This window comes from Lethenteron reissneri, unplaced genomic scaffold (genome assembly GCF_015708825.2).
Source record: "Lethenteron reissneri isolate LAM-NWPU_2019-01 unplaced genomic scaffold, ASM1570882v1 scaffold_1326, whole genome shotgun sequence".
NCBI classification, from domain to species: domain Eukaryota; kingdom Metazoa; phylum Chordata; class Hyperoartia; order Petromyzontiformes; family Petromyzontidae; genus Lethenteron; species Lethenteron reissneri.
This window is the reverse complement of record NW_026891032.1, coordinates 12,274-35,246: the sequence shown is the minus strand read 5'-3', so window position 1 is coordinate 35,246 and position 22,973 is coordinate 12,274. Positions and strand designations below refer to the sequence as shown.

The window sequence follows — 22,973 nt, the reverse complement described above, 5'->3', positions numbered from 1 at the left end:
CTTGCTGTGCTTTAGACACCCGGTGCTCCGCTCGTTGTTGTGAGCGTCGCTCCTCCGCCCTCCGTTGTTGTTGGAGGGCGACTGCCTCCAACTGCCCAGTAGCGTCCTTCACGAGCCTCCTCCACTGAGGCCGATCTTGGCACCACTGGTACCAGTCATCGGCAAGTCCACTCAGCTCCACGTCCTCCTGTACCACATCACTCCATCTTTTCTCTAGCCCGTGCCGCGCCCGTTTAGCCCCCTCGATCCGGCCGAACAAAAGCTGTTTAGGCATGCTGTGGCTGGGCATGCGGGCTACATGACCCAGCCAACGCAGCCTTGCCTGCCGGAGGAGCTCACCGATGGGACTTTGCCCAGATCTTTCAAGGATTTGTGAGCTCCTCACACAATCCAGCCTGGTTAATCCCAGGATGGATCGTAGGCAGGCCAGCCTAAATGTTTCCAACCGGCGAAGATGCTCCATTAGGGGGGTCCACGTTCCGCAAGCGTAGAGAAGGGAGGGAATGACCGTGGCCGAGAAGACCTGAAGCTTCGTGCGGAGCGACAGACCAGGTAGCTTCCACACAGCGTTACGCAACCGATGAAAAGATATTGCCGCTCGACTGATTCGGAGTGAGACCTCTGCTGTTAAACTGGAGCCGGTCATAAGCACACTGCCCAGGTATGGGAAACTCTCCACTCTCTCCACAACTTCCCCATCACCGATTGGGAGTTGTGGGGGTGGAGTGTTCGATGGTACAAAATACCCAGGCAGGTGCTTAGTTTTGGTGGGGCTGATTGTAAGGCCCCATCTCTTAGTGGCACGCTCCAGTCTCAGCAGCAGCGTCTCCAACTCCTCTTCTGAATGAGCAGCTATTACCAAATCATCGGCATACATAACGTGGTTGACCAATAGGGAGCCATCCCTTGATCGCACCCGGGCGTCGATCAGCCTCCCATTATATCTGTACCAAATGGAAATTCCCCCGGTACAGCTATTGAAGGCTTCATGAACTACGCAGTCGAAATAGATGTTAAATAATGTGGGAGCCAGAGGACATCCCTGTCGCACCCCAAGGTGTACAGGGAAAGGCTCCGACTCCCGGCCACGTAGTTTTACCCGGGCCCGCTCACCATCATGAAGGTCCTTAATGATGGTGAGCAGAGGGTCAGGGACTCCGAAAGCATGAAGAACAACCCAGAGCCCAGGCCTATTGATGGTATCATAGGCCTTGACCAGGTCAATAAAGCAGAGATGTAGGTCTTGTTGGAATTCCCTACACCTCTGCTGTAGCAGACGGACAGAAAATATGGCATCTGTGCAGGACCGCCCTTTCCTGAAACCGCATTGGGGTTCCGCACGCCTCTCCTCAGCGTGCCTAGCAAGGCGATGTGGAATAATCCTTGCCAGGACCTTTCCCGGCACACTGAGGAGTGAGATGCCCCTGTAGTTGTTACAGTCTGTGCGGTCCCACACCCACACACAGACACCCACATCGACAGAGACACATACACCCACACAAAGATAAAAATATCCCCGTATAGCCTTAACAGACTGTAGGGGCAAGTGCGGTTAGCGAGCACCTATGAAGGCCGGAACGGTGCACGAGGGGGTGGGTGGCCAGCACCACGCCCGACCGCCTTTGTCTCCCTAGTGGCGATGTTTATACACTGCACCAGGTACACACACAGACACCCACACCCACACCCAACCACGCACAGACACACACACGCGGACACACAGACACACACAAACATAGACACACACACATAGACACACACACAGACACACACACACAGACACACACACAAACACACACACAGACACACACACCCACACCCACCCACACACAAACACACACACGTGGACACACAGACACACACACACATAGACGCACACACATAGACACACACATAGACACACACAGACACACACACACAGAAACACACACACAGACATACACACATAGACACACACACATAGACACACACACAGGCACACACACAGACACACACACAGACACACACAGACACACAGACACACACCCACCCACACACAGACACACACACGCGGACACACAGACACACACACAGACACACACAGACACACACACGCGGACACAATTTACGAATCTCCACACACCTGTGCGAGTGATGAGTCACAGTGTAAACGCACGTCCACGTCACGTGCACGTCACGTGCTCTCGCAATTCACTCGCTCGCCCGAGTCACGTGCTTGCTGCCAAGGCATCAGCCAATTAATTAGGCCAATTAGTGACGCAATCCCACTGATTGATTAATCGCAGGCGGGCAGGCTGAACGAGGAGTGAGTCTCATCGATTGGGAACGTGAATTGTCCACTTCTCTCTCGACTCGCGTGTGGAGCGGTGGCTCCCGGCGCTGTGTGCAGGGGGTTTTAATGATCGCTCACTGGACTTGAGGTGGAGGTGGTCGTGGTGGTTGTGGTGGTGGTGGTGGAGGTGGTGGTGGTCGTGGTGGTGGTGGTGGTCGTGGTGGTAGTGGTGGTAGTGGTGGTGGTGACGGTGGTGATGTTGTAAGGAGTTGGAGCCGCAAGTGACGGTCTGTCATCTCAAGTTTATTTGCGAGCTACAAATATCCGAGTGGGAGGGGTGTGTGTGCATGCGTAGCACAATCCACACTCTGTGTGTTCTCCAGATTCATAGACTCACTTCCTGGAGATTGTGATCATTCTTAATTTCAACAACAACAATAACAACACTGCTGTTAAGTAGTAGAGATGATACTGCAGCTCTTGGGTTACGCTGTACATTTCGTGTCAATGCCGAGCCGTTAGGAACGATTTCATCATGAAAGTGTTCGCCCAGAGTCGTTAAGTAATGTTTGTGTTGACTATAATATTCATGACTCAAAGCTTTCGTGACTGCAGGAATTCATCGATTTTCCCTGCCTTAGCAGCTCTCCCGCTACATGATATTGTTATTATTTTTATATATTTTTTTCATCTACGTGGCTTTACTGAAAGACCCAAAGAATATCATAATCGTCGTTGTCAATCATCATCATCAGCTGCGATAGCATTCAGTGGCATCATCAGTTGAATCATCATCAGCAGCAGCAGCATCATCAGTTGAATCATCATCAGCAGCATCATCATCAGTTGAATCTTCAGCAGCAGCATCATCAGTTAAATCAGCAGCATCATAATCATCAGTTGAATCATCATCATCAGCAGAAGCATCATCAGTTGAATCAGCAGCATCATCAGTTAAATCAGCAGCATCATAATCATCAGTTAAATCAGCATCATCATCAGCAGCATCATCATCAGCAGCATCATCATCATCAGCAGCAGCAGCATCATCAGCAGCATCATCAGTTGAATCATCAGCAGCAGCAGCATCATCCGTTGAATCATCAGCAGCAGCAGCATCATCAGTTGAATCATCATCAGCAGCAGCATCATCATCAGTTGAATCATCATCATCAGCAGCATCAGCAGCATCATCACATCCCTTGTCGCCTTCTGACAGCATCATCGGCAACAGCGGCACCATCACGGTCGCCATGCAGCAGCAGCAGCAGTGCGCTGACAGCGCAAGTGTTCCCAGTGCGACCTGCGGCGTCTCGTCGCCCGGGCTCGTCTCCCGGTCGCAGGGCTACCTGCGCGTACCTCCAGGTGTGTCTGCAGGAGTGCCTGTGTACCAGCCAGGCGTGGGTGAACGCCAGCCAGGTGTGTCTGTGTACCAGCCAGGCGTGGGTGAACGCCAGCCAGGTGATCATCAGAAGGTCCACGGTTGTCGGGGGTTCGCAACGGGCGTGCGGCCCGTGTCGATGCCGGCGGCGTGGGCAGCCGAGCGGCAGGGGCGCCACCTGAAGCTGGAGCGCCTCTCGCCGGGTTTGCCGGGGGGGCGGACGGGCCTCGTGCCGGCGAGCGAGACTCGTGCGGCCGCGAGGAGCGGAGGCGACGACGATGTCGTTCGGTGGTCGATAGGCGCTGCACGTTGCTGGGGCGATGCACGTCTGGAGGTGACGCGTTCGTGCGCGTTGCGGGTGAGCGGCGCGGGTGCGTCTCGTGCGGGTGTCGGCTCGCAAGGTGCTGTGGAGGCGCGGACAGGTGTGAGGAGTGGGACAGGTGTGTGTGCAAGTGTGGGTAGCTCAGGTGCGAGGAGTGGGACAGGTGTGTGTGCAAGTGTGGGTAGTTCAGGTGTGAGGAGTGGGACAGGTGTGTGTGCAAGTGTGGGTAGTTCAGGTGTGAGGAGTGGGACAGGTGTGTGTGCAAGTGTGGGTAGTTTAGGTGTGAGGAGCGGGACAGGTGTGTGTGCAAGTGTGGGTAGTTCAGGTGCGAGGAGTGGGACAGGTGTGTGTGCAAGTGTCAGTAGCTCAGGTGCGAGGAGTGGGACAGGGGTGTGTGCAAGTGTGGGTAGTTCAGGTGTGAGGAGTGGGACAGGTGTGTGTGCAAGTGTGGGTAGTTCAGGTGTGAGGAGTGGGACAGGTGTGTGTGCAAGTGTGGGTAGTTCAGGTGTGAGGAGCGGGACAGGTGTGTGTGCAAGTGTGGGTAGCTCAGGTGCGAGGAGTGGGACAGGTGTGTGTGCAAGTGTGGGTAGTTCAGGTGTGAGGAGTGGGACAGGTGTGTGTGCAAGTGTGGGTAGTTCAGGTGTGAGGAGTGGGACAGGTGTGTGTGCAAGTGTGGGTAGTTCAGGTGTGAGGAGCGGGACAGGTGTGTGTGCAAGTGTGGGTAGTTCAGGTGCGAGGAGTGGGACAGGTGTGTGTGCAAGTGTCAGTAGCTCAGGTGCGAGGAGTGGGACAGGGGTGTGTGCAAGTGTGGGTAGTTCAGGTGCGAGGAGTGGGACAGGTGTGTGTGCAGGTGTGGGTAGCTCAGGTGCGAGGAGTGGGACATGTGTGTGTGCAAGTGTCGGTAGTTCAGGTGCGAGGAGTGGGACAGGTGTGCTGAAGGTAGGGCTGGTTCCACGTGCTGGTGGTGATGGCAGTGGTGGTATTGACGGTGGTGATGGCAGTGGTGGTTGTGGCATTGGTGGTGATGGTAGTGGTGGTGTTGATGGTGGTGGTTGTGATATTGGTGGTGATGGTAGTGGTGGTATTGATTACAGTGGCAGTGGTGATTGTGGCATTGGTGGTGATGGTAGTGGTGGTATTGACGGTGGTGATGGCAGTGGTGGTTGTGGCATTGGTGGTGATGGTAGTGGTGGTATTGATGATGGTGGTGGTGGTAGTGGTGGTGTTGGTAGTGGTGTTGACGGTGGTGATGGTAGTGGTGGTGTTGACGGTGGTGGTGGTAGTGGTGGTTGTAATATTGATGGTGGCCATGGTGGCCATGGTAGTAGTGGTGTTGACGGTGGTGGTGGTGGTGGTTATGGTAGTAGTGGTGTTGATGGTGGTGGTGTTGATGGTGTTGATGGTGGTGGTAGCGGTGGTTGTAATATTGATGGTGGTTATGGTAGTAGTGGTGTTGACGGTGACGGTGGTGGCGGTGGCGGTAGTACCAGTGGGGTGTTACTGTGGCACGGCGTGAGAGCCCTGGGCGCTGCTGCTGCGAGCCCGGCAGGCACAGGGCGCGACCCGCCACAACACGCGGCCGCGGTGACCTGCCGCTTGCCGGCGCCGTGCGACGCCTCGTACGGCCGTGCCACCCCACGGCGCGCACAGGTAACGGAGCTCCTAACCCCCCCCCCCCCCCCCCCCCCGTGTCGCGAACGTCAACACGATTCTCTCCGCATGGCCCCTGGGCGTGAGTGGCAGAGGTCGCAACCGGGTACCCGATACCCGTACCCTACCCGTACCCGGCTACCCGTACCCGGCTGGGTACGGGTACGGGTAACCGTTTGCGATCCTGGTGCGGCCGGGTACGGGTACGGGTAAGGAATCAAAACCCGTTTGTGACCTCTGGCGAGCGGTCCTCCATCCAGAAGTAGCGGTCCACACACAGGTGGCTCAACGCAAAGGGTCCCTGCTGATGGCACCACGGCAGTGGACACTGGCCTAGAGGTTGACTTGCCGGTAGTGACAACCAACGCCCATGAAATGGCGCACTCGCCAGAAGGCCGTGGTGCTGATGGGACGTGTTAAAGAACAACCGTTATAGTTTTATTTGGAGGCACAGATATGGGGAGGCTGATTGCCAGCTCGGCTCTTTTGCTACTTATTTCCACAACGAGGTGTTTTTTTGTGGTTTGCGTCATAAAGACTCGGTGGTTTCACACGACGCACGGAAGCGTGGTAGGAGCACTCAGCCTTTTTCGCATTCCGCAAAAAACTACAGGGACTCTTCGACTCACGAGCATTCGACTTACGAAGTTTCAGAGATACGAACAAACCTGTCCGTGTGTCCAGTTGCCCGTTTGTGGGGTGGAGTTGAAAGGGGTCGCCCCCCGCCAGAGGAACGTGGAATTCCCACCATCGGGCTCAGGGCTGTAAAACCGGACACGAGCACCGCCGCTCACCCGAGCAGCGAATCGCTTCGACCTCGACTTGACCCGTGAAAACAAACTCGCGTGACGTGACCCTGCGAACGCGTCCGACGCGCCGAGACGCGACGGGGCGGGTCGCGTGCGCTGGGCTAAGGCGCCGGGGGGGTAACCGACACCTCTTCCCGACTCTATGGGAACCTCATTTGCCAGTAAAAATATGATAATTGGTTTTTTACCCTTCTATCTGGCAACAAAACTGACGCCTTTTGGCGTCATCTGGTCCAACCCATGTGAGACTAGGCTCTAAGGAAAGCTGTCTCGGGTGAGGACCAATCAACTTCAAGGACAGTGCACATTATCAGAGTTATGTTCTTTTGTTTGTATTATGACTGCAGGTATTGTGGTCTATGCAAACATAACTCCTTGTAAAAAGGTGTCAGTTTTGTTGCCAGATAGAAGGGTAAAAAACCAATTATCACCTCTTCCCGAGTCGTGGAAGAGTAGGCCAAAAGATATACCCTCCATCAAGGGGGGGGGGGGGGGCGGTCGCTCTTGCCGTGCGCGTGTCCTTCCGCAGCGCCGAGGGCCGGGCCAGCCGGGCGGCGCGGTGCGATTGTTCCGCACGGCGGCGCCGGAGATCTTCTCTGACATGCAGCGCAGCGAGACGCACGACGGCTCCCCGCCACGCCGCACCCCCATCGTCCTCCTGCAGCAGCAGGTCCACCAGCAGCAGGTCCACCACCAGCAACTCCACCACCAGCAGCTCCACCACCAGCAGCAGCAGCTCCACCACCAGCAGCAGCAGCAGCTCCACCACCAGCAGCTCCACCACCAGCAGCACCACCACCAGCAGCACCACCACCACCAGCAGCACCACCAGCAGCTCCACCATAAGCAGCTCCACCACCAGCAGCTCCACCACCAGCAGCTCCACCACCAGCAGCTCCACCACCAGCAGCACCACCACCAGCAGCAGCAGCTCCACCACCACCAGCACCAGCAGCAACAACAACAGCAGCTCCACCACCAGCAGCTCCACCACCAGCAGCTCCACCACCAGCACCACCAGCAGCTCCACCACCAGCAGCTCCACCACCAGCAGCAACTCCACCAACAGCAACTCCACCAACACCACCAGCAGCTCCACCAGCAGCAGCAGCACCACCAGCAGCAACAGCAGCTCCACCACCAGCAGCTCCACCAACAGCAGCAGCAACAGCAGCATCAGCAGGAGCAGCAGCAGGAGCAGCAGCTGCAGCAGCAGCAGCAACAGCAGCAGCAGCAGCTGCAGCAGCACCAGCAGCAGCAGCAGCAGCAACAGCAGCAGCACCAACACCACCAGCAGCAGCAGCAACAGCAGCAGCAACAGCAGCAGCAGCAGCAACAGCAGCAGCAGCAGCAGCAGCAGCCGATGCTGCCAGCGTGGTCGTCCTGCATGGTTCTCAAGGGGTCTCAGATTCCAGCTGGGCTCTGCAGGACTCTGGCGGGTTCCTCCACCACCTCCACCACCTCCACCACCTCCTCCACCACCTCCTCTACCTCCACCACCTCCACCACCTCCACCACCTCCTCCACCACCTCCTCCACCTCCACCACCGTCTCCACCACCTCCTCCTCCACCACCTCCTCCACCTCCTCGTCGCACTACTGCCGCTGGTGCTCACCGGCCTCCCCGAGGACGGCTGCTGCTAAGAGGAGCAAAGCGATCTTGCGCGAGAGACGCCGGGTGAGAGGCCACGATCCCCTAGGTTGACTCAGACTAAAATCAAACTTGGGGGGGGGGGGGTGACATGGTTCAGCGGTGGCACGTTCGAGATTCGGTTCGGATCTCGCAGGCCACCCCGGCCATTACTGCGGTCATTGTGGTTGCGGGCACGGCATGGCCCAAATCAGCGACATTGTAAACACCGGCGCTGTCCCTGTATCAATGGGGATTGCAGCTGCCAGCGGCAGTCTCCTCCATACTGGCCCGACTGCAGCCCGGGTGTCACGTGGTGACAGCTGCCGCTGGGGGAGGTGGCGGTTGCCCTTTCAAATGTGTAAAGTCGCTTGTCGTCACGTGAAGGGATGTGAAAATCAAATTGTTGTTTAACTTAAAACTCGGATCCATCCATCCGTCCGTGTGTCCATCCTCCCACGTGCCCGTCTCTCTCGCGTTCCGCTAATCTGTCCACGAGTGGGTGCTTTGAGAGACTTTGCGTGATCGTGACCTGCGGTTTGGTCGTTGTTGAACGCGGTACGGGGTGACCAGAGGTCGCAATCGGGTACCCGATACCCGTACCCGGCCGGGTAGGGTATGGGTACTGCCGGGTACGCGTACCCGTTTGTGACCCTGGTGCGGCCGGGTACGGGTAAGGAATCAAAACCCGTTTGCGACCTCTGGGGGTGACACGAGACGGTTGAGTTTGGTAGAGCCGAGTCCTCGCCACGGGGGGGGGGGGGGGGGGGCAGAACGAGTGACATTCACGGCAATGAGAACCACGCTGGCGGCAAAAAAAGTGCGATCGGGAGGCGACTGGCCACCAGCGAGTGAACGGAGTGAATCGGTGATTGCCAGATCGTCGCTTGAACCCTCGTCGCTGCTTCGCTCCGAGCGCCTCGCCCCCGGCTTGACCGCGTGTCCGTGCGTGTCCGTCCGTGCGTGCCCGTGTGCCCTCAGGTGCGTAACCCGAAGCGCATGTTCCAGTGCCTGCGTCAGCTGGTGCCGCTGGAGCTTTCGCACTGCCGCCCGTCGAGCGCGGAGACGCTGCGAGCGACGCTCCGCTACATGCGCCTGCTGCAGGCCGTGCTGGCGGAGACCCCCACGGCGAGCAGCTCCTCCACGTGACGCGGGAGGGGGGGGGGCGCGGTGGTTGACCGACGCCGGAATGCAGCACCCACCCACTGGGCCAGATGCAGGTGCGTGTGAGTACGATGCCAACCGCGCTGATCGGAGATGCGGGAGCAGGGGGTGGGAGGGGGGGAAGGACAAAAACGGTTGTGAATAGATTAGTTTTCAATTTGGATGGTCGTTTCAAAAAGTGCGCGGCTCCCGTGGTGAGCGTTCCAGGCGGCTGCGGAAGTGCGTCTGAAAGCGCCGTGACGATGACGATGATGACGATGATGACGACTATGACGATGATGACGATGACGACGATGATGATGATGATGACGACGATGACGACGATGACGACGATGACGATGATCACGATGATGATGACGATGATGACGACGATGATGAAGATGATGACGATGATGATGACGATGATGACGATGATGACGATGCGGCGACCGCCGTCTTTGTTTGATTGATAGCCCCTGAAGCCGCCGCCGCTGCTGCCGAGAGGATGAGCCGGAGTCTGCGTGGTGCGGCTGCCCGTCCACGTGGGTGTCGCCTGCAACGGGGGCAGCGCCCAAAGGTCACGAGGTCGTGGCGGCCAATGCCAATCGCCGCACCCTCGTCGATGCCTCCTTCCCTCTGCCGGATCCGACAGCCGACGCGTCCGTGCGGTGACACCGCCGAAGCCAACCGCCTTTCGCTCAAACGACGGCCGCCGGACATGAAACACGAGCGGTGTGGACGGACAGACTTGTCGACCTTCGTTAAGCAATACGAAACATTATTAAAGCACGTGCAAAAACGTCGCCGAGCCTTTGTTTTGTGTATCCAGCACGATGACACGTGCACGCATGTGCACATCGACCGCCCACGTACTCGCTGGGTGGTAGGCAGAGGTCACAACCGGGTACCCGATACTCGTACCCTACCCGATACCCAGCTACGGGTAGCCGTTTGCGACCCTGGTGCGGCCGGGTACGGGTACGGGTAGGCCGTGAGTCACTGGTGAGTAACCGTTTGTCACTCATTTCCCAACGTCTTGTCTCTTCTCACAGTTCAAGTTCCTAGAATCAACCCACCCGCGCCTGCAACACGGCTTCATCCCAGAGGTCGCAATCAGGTACCCGATACCCGTACCCTACCCATACCCGGCCGGGTACGGGTAGCCGGGTATCGGGTACGAGTACGGGTACCCGTTTGCGACCCTGGTGCGGCCGGGTACGGGTACGGAATCAAAACCCGTTTGTGACCCCTGGTGGCTAGGAATTGGTCGGAATGCTCTAAGCCCTCGCTCTGAGCTCCCAGGCCTGCCACGCAGTGGCGTGGGCACCGTGACGGGTCTTTGACTTCTGTTGAGTGCACGATGCTGCCCCCCGTTGTGTTTCTCTCGTTTGCTTCAGCGCCGTCGCGATGGTTTGGAGTTGTGAGTGCACCGCTGCACTGTCCTCTAGTTTGCCGTTTAAGTTGTGTTCCTTAAATGTTTTATTTCGATTTAAAGCTTTCGTGACTGCAGGGATTCATCTTCTTGGTTCTTTCGGTAAAGTCGTCACGTAGAAGGGAAATAATAAAATAATAAATCATAATAAAATTATTCTCACGACGTTTCGGCCACAACGCAAGCAGCGGTCCTCAGGTGAAGAACAGGTCTGTCGGAAAGACAGCGTCTGAATGAAACACCACCAGGCTTGGAGTGTATATTTAAGCTGGGTTGGAGGGGGAAGAGCGCCTTGACAAAAAAATTACTGGGGGCCTCACAGTACCTGTCGCCCAGGGGCTACGGGGGGGGGGGGTGTGGGGGCTGTTCTTCTAAGGGCACGGGAAGGGTGCGGGTCAAGAGGTCACGTGGGGCGCAGTCACGTGTCTACCCCACCTGGCAATCTTCCCATCAGCATCAGGGCCCCTGACTTCTCATCGTGAACTGTCGGGGGGCCCGCCACGACTCTACGGACACTGCCTCTCCTCCCTCTCTCTCTCTGGTAGAGTTGGAGGGGGTGGGGGTGGCTTCAGGACGACCGCAATCCTTTGCAGGACAATGTAATGACTGTGCAGGCGTTGCGTTGAGTTTGGTCAGGGCAGCACGGCGATGAGGGATGATAACCGATGGACGCAGATGGAGCGATAAGATCGGAGCTCATGGGCAGAAAAACCTCGGTGGCTTTTTGGCATCTCAGCTATGATTGAAGGGAGGCTTTGAGCCAGCAGTGGGTAGAGCATAGCTGATGGCATATTTGCGGATTTCGATTCGCTCTAAACTGCTGAGGAATTTTGAACGCGTATCCATTTTATGCAACTTTTATTTAAAGGTTTAAACAGTCAACACGTAACCAAACGTGGTAATTACAAAACCACATTTTACATTCCAAAAGAAGTCATTAACCAGTCCCCCAGTAGTTGACATTGGAGGTGCATTACGCTCTGCTCCAGAAATGTTTCTCTCAAAATCTTAACAACGAAATATTTTTGTTATTTTGTTTTCACTTTTCCGGGAACCATTTTGACAAACCACATCCTCATTTATCCTTATTGGTCCTTATTTTGTCCAACGATATTTTTGTATAAAGCTCTCATCGGATTGATTGTAAGGATATATGGGTGCAATAAACATAGTGATGGAATAAAATAAACAAATAGGATTTACCCTTTCTGAGGTGTTAAGAGGTTCAAACACCAAATGGACCCCTATCACAAGGCATCCAGTCTGCACTAACCACACAGACTTGCGGTAAACCGTTGAAACAAATATACTTCGGTAATGTATGCATCGTCCTTTAAACCGATTGGCCTATACAACAACATGGATTCTTATGATGAGTGTATCACGTTCGAGTTGCGGTGCCTTCTGCTCATAATTCCTAACTCCAAGCCAGCACAGTAACATTCTGTTAAACATCGAGAGGCCTGGTCGTAGGAGAGACTGTGAACACTGCTGAAATGTTCTCTCTTCACGTGAATCAACATCCAAATCGGAGACTTTTGTAGCATTTTAGCTGTCACAGTGTTCGCTGTTCGTAACGACACCGTACTCTTCTGCACCTCACGGCAGGGCAAATTGTCTGAAATGTTCAGCGGTTAAGGTTTCAGTCGTGAGGGAGTGTCTGTTAATATTTTCGGCTTATTAAAGTTATTCACTGTTCTTGGTTCTTTCGGTAAAGTCACGTAGAAGGGAAATAATAAAAAAATTTAATAATAAAAAAAGATAAAAAATAAAGCATAAATGTTTTCTATTTATTTATTTTATTATTTCCCTTCTACGTGACTTTCCCGAAAGAACCAAGAAGATGAATCCCTGCAGTCACGAAAGTCCCCTAGAAGGGAAATAATAAAATAAAACATAAAAAAGTAATATAATAATATATTTCATTATGCTTAATTTCTAATATTTTCTTATTTTAATTATTTATAATAATATATTTTATTATATTTTTATTATTTTGTTATTTCCATTCTACGTGACTTTACCGAAAGAACCAAGAAGATGGACGTCCTCAAAGGCCCTTCCCCCCATCTTGTTCGACCACGTTCAGTCCGCCGCCGCCGCCGTCGCCGCGTGCATTCTCACCGACCCTCCTGGCGACGCTCCCTTTGCGCAAACCCCCAGCAGCATCTCCAGCTGCCTCTCCAACCTCCTCGCCCGCTTCGTCTCGTTCCCCCCACGCTGCCTGCGCCCTTCCCGCTGCCGCCGCCGCCGCCTCGCGGCACCGGCCAGAAGCTTCCAGATGTAGGCGGCCTCCTTCGTGTCGTGGTGGGCCAGGCACGGCAGAATCAGGTGACGGACGCTGTCCACGAATCGCAGGGTCGCGTCCACGCACGCGTACTCCGGCTGGGACGGCGGGTTAGACGACGGAGGCTCGGCACCATCTTCCCCTGCGGAGGGAAGAGAGGCGACGCGTCTTGCTACCGGCATACGACGTTTCGATTGCAACACAAGCAATCGTCATCAGGTGTAAATGAAATGCAATCACCCAGTACGGCATCTACTGCCCTCCGAAGCCAGCAGCTGCTTCTCCGACTATGCCATCGATCTACGGTTGCAGCAGAGCGCGTCGTGCGTGGAGGCCCCGGGCAGCAGCTGCACGGAGCCCGGAGTGAGGCAGTTTGTGTGCGGGCGGCACGCGGCATTCGCCGATACCTCCGGGGAGAAGAATCCCCAAGGGCACGGGGCGCAGTGCGTGTCTTCGTGCGGGGATCCTGCGGTGCCGAGAAGAGCGTGAGATGAGGGTGCACGGGCAGACAGAGAGAGAGAATGTAGAGATGCGTAGAGAGAGAGAGAAAGATGAGAAGAGAATAGGCATTGATTGGCGCTGGGAGATGGCTGGGAGATAGCTGGGCGATGGGAAAGTGGTGATAAGATTCCCCGACTTGACGACTAAATACATTTACAAATGACGCATTTATAAATAACGCGATCTAACCCAAGAACCTTTATTATGAACAAATGAATGATCATCAGACGGATGCATGTAGGAACCAATTAATGTCTGAGTGGGGTAGAAAGCTCGTGCTGGGCACGCAGAAGCTCTATCCCGATGGGCAACTGGTGATTGGAGCCAACAGAACAAATGAAATAATGCGCAAATGATTTCACCTCTCCACGAATGAATAGGTCATGCGCACTCGCGCCTTTAGCGAGGACATCCTACCCGTGCATGTACGCGCCGAGCGACATGCAGAACCAAGTACTACAATGAATGAAGAATGCATGAATGGGGAGTGTGGGCGTTCGTGCATTTTGGTTGATGGGGGAGGTCACGCGGAAGGAACTGTCATCGATTCAACTAATTAAATAAGACGCAATAATTGAGTAGCGTCTTGGTACGAGCGAATCGATCGCCGACTGAACCGCAACGACACACGTGGTGTATCCGCCCCCCGCCCCCCGTGCGTGCCTTTGGTGACGACGCCGTGCCCGGCGGCGCAGCTTCTGTGCGGCACGCAGAACTCCTGCAGCAGAAAGGTGCCCGGCTCGCACTCGCACACGCGGTCGTGCGTGGGGCTGCATTCCTTCGCGAGCCGCTGACCCTCCTTGCACCCCGGGCCGCAGTAGAGACACCGGTCCAGGGAGTTCCAGAACTGGGTGTAGTGGCGTGGCGGGCACCGAGTGCAACGTGCCTCCACGTGGGACGCGTCCTCCAGCTGCTGCTGCTGCCCCTCCACGGCCTTCGTGGAGAACGGCAGCGAGACGCGGTGGCCCGGGGGACACAGCCCGTACGGATGGGACGGAGAAGGCTTCTTTGCGTCGTCTGCCGACACCGTCGACGCCGCTGCCGCCCCCGTCGTCGCCACCAGCAGCATTGTCGCGATGACGGTGGTCATCGTCGTCGTCATTGTCGCTGGCGTAGCCCCGACGCTACCTGCGAAGGGGGGTGCGGGAGGAGCGCGCACGGTTGTGTTCAAGCACAGGTGGGAGACGTGACGTCGTCGGTGCGTGGCCGTGGATGGGGGGAGGTCTTCATTTCCGCGGAGGATCGAGCGTGGTTGACGACAACGACGACGACGATGTGGAGATCAGCAGGCAGGGGGTATCGCCGGCCATTCGATCAGCAGCGGCAGAGAGACGCAACGAAACGAAGGGAAAACGACCGAATTCAAGCGCGAGTTCACAGTCGATGGGGATAAAAAATGACACGAATGATCCATTCTTCTGGAATCTTCTCAACACAATCGGATCGTGGTGGGAGGGGATGGGAGGACGGGGGTCTTGGGAGTGCGAGGATGCATGCTGAGTGGATCATGGCACCACCAGTGCCACATCCTGCCGCACAGACACATCAACACTGCACCATAGACTCAACACTGCACAATAGACTCAACACTGCACCATAGACTCAACACTACACCATAGACTCAACACTACCCATAGACTCAGCACTGCACCATAGACTCAACGCTACACCATAGACTCACACTGCCCATAAGCTCAACACTGCACCATAGACTCAACACTGCATCATAGACTCAGCACTGCACCATAGACTCAACACTACCCATAGACTCAACACTGCACCATAGACTCAACACTGCACCATAGACTCAACACTACCCATAGACTCAACACTGCACCATAGACTCAGCACTGCACCATAGACTCAACACTGCCCATAGACTCAACACTGCACCATAGACTCAACACTACACCATAGACTCAACACTGCACCATAGACTCAACACTGCCCATAGACTCAACAATGCACCATAGACTCAACACTGCACCATAGACTCAACACTGCCCATAGACTCAACACTGCACCATAGACTCAACACTACACCATAGACTCAACACTGCCCATATACTCAAACACTGCACCATAGACTCAACACTGCTACCCATAGACTCAACACTGCACCATAGACTCAACACTGCACCATAGACTCAGCACTGCCACCATAGACTCAACACTGCCCATAGACTCAACACTGCACCATAGACTCAACACTACACCATAGACTCAACACTCCACCATAGACTCAACACTGCACCATAGACTCAACACTGCACCATAGACTCAACACTACAACATAGACTCAACACTCCACCATAGACTCAACACTGCACCATAGACTCAACACTACACCATAGACTCAACACTCCACCATAGACTCAACACTACACCATAGACTCAACACTCCACCATAGGCTCAACACTGCACCATAGACTCAACACTGCCCATAGACTCAACACTGCACCACAGACTCAACACTGCACCATAGACTCAACACTGCACCATAGACTCAGCACTGCCATAGACTCAACACTGCACCATAGACTCAACACTGCACCATAGACTCAACACTGCACCATAGACTCAACACTGCCATAGACTCAACACTGCACCATAGACTCAACACTGCACCATAGACTCAACACTGCCCATAGACCTCAACACTGCACCATAGACTCAACACTGCACCATAGACTCAACACTGCACCATAGACTCAACACTGCACCATAGACTCAACACTGCACCATAGACTCAACACTGCACCATAGACTCAACACTGCACCATAGACTCAACACTGCACCACAGACTCAACACTGCACCATAGACTCAACACTGCCATAGACTCAACACTGCACTATAGACTCAACACTGTACAATAGACTCAACACTATACAATCCTAAAATATAATCTTCATCTACCAACTGTGCTTTAAAAGAAAAAAACTGACAATGTATTATTTCCTACACAGATATAAACTAATGCACCGCGTTGTTCACGCTTGACATCTCACTGTGCAGTCCAGTGTCTCGTGACTCACCCGCCCCCCGGCCTGTACCACCGCGGTGGATGTTGAGGGGGGGGGGGAGAGGCGGGGCCCTCCCGGCCAATGGGCCGCGGCGCTCACCAGCTCCACTGCGAGATGGGCTCGCCCAAGTTCCCCCCCCCCACCCCCTCCACTTGGTGGCGGAGTCCGACCACCTGCCCTGCCCCCACCCCAATGGAGGCTTCTTTCTCCACCATCACCACAGCTGCTGCTGCCGGCGGCGGCGGCTTCGTGGCGTTGCTGGCGTCTCTGTGACCCCCCCTCGTCCTGCCCCTTGACCGTGAGTAGCCCCCCCCCCACCATCACTCGTCACCCCGAGTCCACCAGCCACTTGGGGGTGGACTTCACTGGGAGCGGCTCTACAGCTCCTGCTCTGACGCCGACTTCTCCCGTCACTTACGGCAGCTCAGCGAAGCGTCTCATCGTCATCGTCGTCATCATTGTAATCTGTGTGTGTCACGCTGTGTGTGTGTGTCACCCTGTGTGTGTGTGTCACCCTGTGTGTGTGTGTCACCCTGTGTGTGTGTGTCACCCTGTGTGTGTGTGTGTGTCACCCTGTGTGTGTGTGTGTGTCACCCTGTGTGTGTGTGTGTCACCCTGTGTGCGTGTCACCCTGTGTGCGTGTGTGTCACCCTGTGTGCGTGTGTGTCACCCTGTGTGCGTGTCTGTCACCCTGTGTGCGTGTCTGTCACCCTGTGTGCGTGTGTGTGTCACCCTGTGTGCGTGTGTGTGTCACCCTGTGTGCGTGTGTGTGTCACCCTGTGTGCGTGTGTGTGTCACCCTGTGTGCGTGTGTGTGTCACCCTGTGTGCGTGTGTGTGTCACCCTGTGTGCGTGTGTGTGTCACCCTGTGTGCGTGTGTGTGTCACCCTGTGTGCGTGTGTGTGTCACCCTGTGTGCGTGTGTGTGTCACCCTGTGTGCGTGTGTGTGTCACCCTGTGTGCGTGTGTGTGTCACCCTGTGTGCGTGTGTCACCCTGTGTGCGTGTGTCACCCTGTGTGTGTGTGTCACCCTGTGGTGTGTGTGTCACCCTGTGTGTGTGTGTCACCCTGTGTGTGTGTGTGTCACCCTGTGTGTGTGTGTGTCACCCTGTGTGTGTGTGTCACCCTGTGTGTGTGTGTCACCCTGTGTGTGCGTGTGTGTCACCCTGTGTGTGCGTGTGTGTGTCACCCTGTGTGTGCGTGTGTCACCCTGTGTGTGTGTCACCCTGTGTGCGTGTCACCCTGTGTGCGTGTCACCCTGTGTGCGTGTCACCCTGTGTGCGTGTCACCCTGTGTGCGTGTCACCCTGTGTGTGTGTCACCCTGTGTGCGTGTGTGTCACCCTGTGTGCGTGTGTGTCACCCTGTGTGCGTGTGTGTCACCCTGTGTGCGTGTGTGTCACCCTGTGTGCGTGTGTGTCACCCTGTGTGCGTGTGTGTCACCCTGTGTGCGTGTGTCACCCTGTGTGCGTGTGTCACCCTGTGTGCGTGTCACCCTGTGTGCGTGTCACCCTGTGTGCGTGTCACCCTGTGTGCGTGTGTGTCACCCTGTGTGCGTGTGTGTCACCCTGTGTGCGTGTGTGTCACCCTGTGTGCGTGTCACCCTGTGTGCGTGTGTGTCACGCTGTGTGTGTGTCACCCTGTGTGTGTGTCACCCTGCGTGCGTGTGTCACCCTGTGTGCGTGTGTCACCCTGCGTGTGTGTGTCACCCTGTGTGTGTGTGTGTGTGTCACCCTGTGTGTGTGTGTGTCACCCTGTGTGTGTGTCACCCTGTGTGCGTGTGTGTGTCACCCTGTGTGTGTGTGTCACTTGTGTGTGTGTGTCACCCTGTGTGTGTGTCACGCTGTGTGTGTGTGTGACCCTGTGTGTGTGTGTCACGCTGTGTGTGTGTATGTCACCCTGTGTGTGTCACCCTGTGTGTGTGTCACCCTGTGTGTGTGTGTGTCACCCTGTGTGCGTGTGTGTGTCACCCTGCGTGTGTCACCCTGTGTGTGTGTCACCCTGTGTGTGTGTCACCCTGTGTGTGTGTCACCCTGTGTGTCTCACCCTGTGTGTGTCACGCTGTGTGTGTGTGTGTGTCACCCTGTGTGCGTGTGTGTGTCACCCTGCGTGTGTCACCCTGTGTGTGTGTCACCCTGTGTGTGTGTCATCCTGTGTGTGTGTCACCCTGTGTGTCTCACCCTGTGTGTGTCACGCTGTGTGTGTGTGTGTGTGTCACCCTGTGTGTGTCACGCTGTGTGTGTCACGCTGTGTGTGTGTGTTAGCCTGTGTGCATGTGTGTGTCACCCTGTGTGTGTGTGTCGCCCTGTGTGTGTGTCTGTCACCATGTGCGTGTGTGTGTCACCCTGTGTGTGTCACGCTGTGTGTGTGTGTCACCCTGTGTGTGTGTGTCACGCCGTGTGTGTGTGTCACCCTGTATGTGTCACCCTGTGTGTGTGTCACGCTGTATGGGGAGCGGTAGTGTAGCGGTTAGCGCGCTGCGCTATGAACCTGGCGACCCGGGTTCGATTCCTGCTCACGGCCAACATCAGACGATTGTCTGAACCAGTCCCGGGCCTTCCCTAGGTCGACTCAGCCTCAAATGAGTACCTGGTGCGGTGTGTAAACATTGCCACTAGGGAGACAAAGGCGGTCGGGCGTGGTGCTGGCCACCCACCCCCTCGTGTACCGTTCCGGCCTTCATAGGTGCTTGCTAACAGCACTTGCCCCTACAGTCTGTTAAGGCTATATGGGGGATCTTTGTGTGTCACCCTGTGTGTGTATGTCACCCTGTGTGTGCGCTCCCTCTTGCGTCCCAAGTATTCACTACACAATAAAAATTCTCACGACGTGTCGACTGCAACACGAAACATCGTGAGAATTGTTATTGTTTTATATTTTTATTATTTTATTGTTTCCCTTCTACGCGACTTTACCGAAAGAACCAAGAAGATGAATCCCTGCAGTCACGAAAGCTTTAAATCGAAATTTAACGTCCCGGAGATGAATGAAATTGAGCTGTGGATGAGTAACAGCGCCACTTACGACTCTGTGTGGTGTTTGCTCGCTTTGTTAACGACGCTGCTTTCTTTATTGTTTGCTGTTGTTACAGGCGAGCCCGGCGGCCCCCTGCAGAAGAAGTAAACAAGACGCAACAACAACAGGGAGGAGGGTGGTGGTGGAATGTAAACAAGAACAACAACCCCTACCCGCCACCACGCGGCGTGTTGTCGCGTGACGAAAGTAGCAGCAGCGTCATCATCATCACACGTGTAGCAGCAGCGTCGTCATCATCCACGCAATGTCTGCCGGCAGGGATGACTCCTCCTCCTCCTCGACCTTCTACAACTGCGAGGAGTTGCACAGCGACTGGCACCAGTCCACGCTGCCCAGCGAGGACATTTGGAAGAAGTTTGAGCTCCTGCCCCCCGCGCCGGACGGAGCGAACGCAACGCCAACGCCCTCGGGCGATCCGAGCCGCGAAGGCGGCGAAGTGGCGAGCCGCGGCCACGTCTGGGACCCCGCCGGCGGCAGCGGCGTGGGAGCCGTGGGAGCCATGCTGCTGCGGGACTGCATGTGGAGCAGCGCCGCCTCCTCGGCCAGAGCCACGCCGGGGCGGCTGGCGCCCGCCGACAAGTCGGCGCCGCCGCCGCCCGCGGTCTCCCGCGCCGTGCCGAGCCCCGCGGCCGCCGCGGTGCCCGCCGAGATGCTGCCCTTTGAGCCGGGAGGGCGGCACCTGCCGGCCGAGGGGCGGGAGGATGGGGAGACTGTCGTGGGCGGGGCGATGTCTCCCGGCAACGAGACGCGCAGTGATTCGGGTGAGACTTGCACGCTGTTTTGCGTGTTTCTTTATTCGGTCGTGTTTAGCGCGGTCGTGCCTTTTGTTTTTTTCGGTCAAGTCACGCAGGTCAAACATGAAATTAATCACGACGTTTCGGAGGCAACTCGAGCTTCCATCTTCAGGTGGAACAGTTACAGCAAAATCACCGTATCAAGTGAAGCGAGCTCTGAGAGACACGAGATTACATAGAGGTTAAGAGGGGGGGGGGGGGGGTGGAGCCTAACCCCGAACCCTGACCCCTAACCCCTAACCCCTAACTCTAACCCCTACCCTAACCCCTGACCCCTAACCCCTGACCCTAACCCTAACCCCTAACCCTGCAGTGAACTGTGAGGCTGCTAAAGTTGGTCAATGACATCCTTCCAAAAAGTATGGATCCTTGCAGTCACGAAAACTTCTCGAATTAGCTTGTTCATCTTCGTTTACAACAAACTTACAGTTGTCAAGCTCACTACACGAATGTTGCGTGTGTACATTTCAACAGGTCCTGTACCTGTGTAATGGGTTCCGGAGACACTTGTAGAAGTAACTTCTTTATTACAATACAACACCTCAACAGTGCTGATACTCTGTTATAGCCTAGGTACACAGCCTAGGTACACAGCCTAGATACACTACTCTGGCTACGCTCTGGGGTCCTCTGGCTACAATTACCCTAGGGGAGCTACCTGACCCAACCCAGCCACGGTGGGGGGGTCTGGACTCGGAACTCGCCCTTACAAGGACGTAGAGCCGGGAGTCCCAGAGTCCCACCACTGGCCCTCACAGCATCCCGGCCCTTACAAGGACAAGCGGGACGAGGGGGTACAGGGTCCTAAGCTGACTGGCTGGCGGGTCTTGACCTGCGACTGGCCCCGATCGTCCAGGGAGCTGCCCTTTTATGCCTCGTGCCCAACGAGGGGTGGGCTGTGTGTGCCCCCAGATATCCCACAGAGCACACACAGCCCCCCCCCCGTTGGTGGTGCCAAGGGGCTTAGCTGTCTGGGGTGCCTGGGATTCTAGCGCCTGGCGCCGAGGGCTTCTCTGTCTAGGGTCCCAGAGCCCCCAGCAGCTCCTCCCCTCTTCTGGCACTACACCTGCGCAGTTTAGGTTTATAATGTTGCATTTTTCTACATTGCGTTGCTGACGTATACGTGTTTCCCTTCTGCAGACAATGACGACGACGCGGAAGATGGAGAGATTGACGCGGTGACCGTGGAGAAGTGGAGCCACGCCACAGCGAGCGTGGCGTTACGCGCCGTGCACAACACCAAACATGGCCCCCCTGTACAACGACAACAACCGGCGGCAGCGGCGGCAGCAGCGGCGGCGACTCGCCCCGCCGGCGTCCACGCCGCCCGTGCACCAGGAGCAGCACAACTACGCCGCCCCCTCGCCGCCTGCGCGCGGGGCGAAGACGCCGCCCCCGCCGGCGCCGCGGGGCTCCGCGCGGAGCCGGGGCGCCACCGGCGGGGCCGGCTCGTCCCGCGCCGTCTCGACGGGGAGCGGCGGTGGCCCTCGGAGCTCCGGCGGCTCGGAGGGGCTTGGCGAGCGGCACAACGACCAGGAGCGTCGGCGGCGCGACTCCATCAAGAAGGGTTTCCAGTGGCTGCGCGGCGGCATACCGGAGCTGGCGCACGACGAGAAGGCGGCCAAGGCGCAGATCCTGAAGCGCGCGATAGAATATTCGCGCACCCTGAAGCGCGAGGAGGAGAGACTCAAGGCGGAGAAGCGGCGCGAGCAGATTCGACGTCGGGAGCTGCTGGCGAGGCTGGAAACCCTGAAGAACTCGTTGGCCGAGCGGTCTCCATTTGCATCTCGTTTAAAGACTTTAAACCGAAAGTTACTTTTGTTTTGATATTGGACGAAAGCCTCTGGCGACCGGCACAGTTGAGCCTCTTTGCCATTGAGTGGTTTTGTATGCACCGTGACCTCGTTTGCAACGTAATGCCTCTGAATATTTGACTGCCAAGGTTTGAGTTGATGGGAATGGTAAGTTGTACCTCAATAGACATTTCTGCACAAATGATGCTTCAATGTGGCAAATACTGCCATTAATGCTGTTCCATGGCGATTTTCACTTTGATTTGTTTAATTTTTCATATAAAACATGGAAAATGTAGGCACCAAAAGTTGTTACGTAATTACCCAGGGTTTTTGTAAGATTTAGCGCGAGTAACTTTTTGAACAAAGTTGTTCCTGTCAATAGTGCAAAAGTTACATTTAGTAACCTTTTTTGAATGTCCCTTAAAACAAGGGGTGTTGTTGCTTACTTTGCATCGCTGATAAACTCGGTCTTTTTGCCGTTGAGCTCAAAGCGGCCTTAGCAGCTGCGAAGCGTTCGTTGCAGCACTTTGTGGACCTCGCTGTATCTTTATCTCTTATTGGAACGTAAATACAGCCCACAAGACACCAAGTGCCTCGTGCGTGATTGTGTTGCACCCTGTTGCACCCTTCACTTGCTAACGCGCGGATGTAGAAGGGACCTTGGCCAAGTTGCACGTGTCGGCATCTCAGACGCCGGCAGCATCGAGCTGCTGCACCAGCTTCTAGCGCAGTCTCGCCTCGCGCTTCACGCGCCCCACTCGGGTGGGATGTTGGCCCATTCTTGGTTTTGGTGGATGTTGAGAACTTTAAACCGTGACCTCCGTACCGTCTAAACCAGGGGTCCTCAAACTACGGCCCGCGGGCCACATTCGGCCCGCCGAGGACATTTATCCGGCCC

The 22,973-nt window shown here is 55.8% G+C and overlaps 1 protein-coding gene and 1 pseudogene across 1 annotated transcript; one reads left to right on the top strand and one right to left on the bottom strand.

Annotated features, from left to right (window-relative positions):
- Window positions 1-12,724: 12,724 nt before the first annotated feature.
- Window positions 12,725-14,529, bottom strand: LOC133362000 (tumor necrosis factor receptor superfamily member 1B-like). The gene is made up of 3 exons (XM_061580972.1): window positions 14,058-14,529; window positions 13,231-13,392; window positions 12,725-13,098 (listed from the first exon to the last, which is right to left on the bottom strand). Exons 1-3 carry the CDS (start codon window positions 14,527-14,529, stop codon window positions 12,725-12,727), a joined length of 1,008 nt encoding a protein of 335 aa, XP_061436956.1.
- Window positions 14,530-19,729: 5,200 nt separating this feature from the next.
- Window positions 19,730-22,256, top strand: LOC133362003 (N-myc proto-oncogene protein-like; annotated as a pseudogene).
- Window positions 22,257-22,973: the final 717 nt, after the last annotated feature.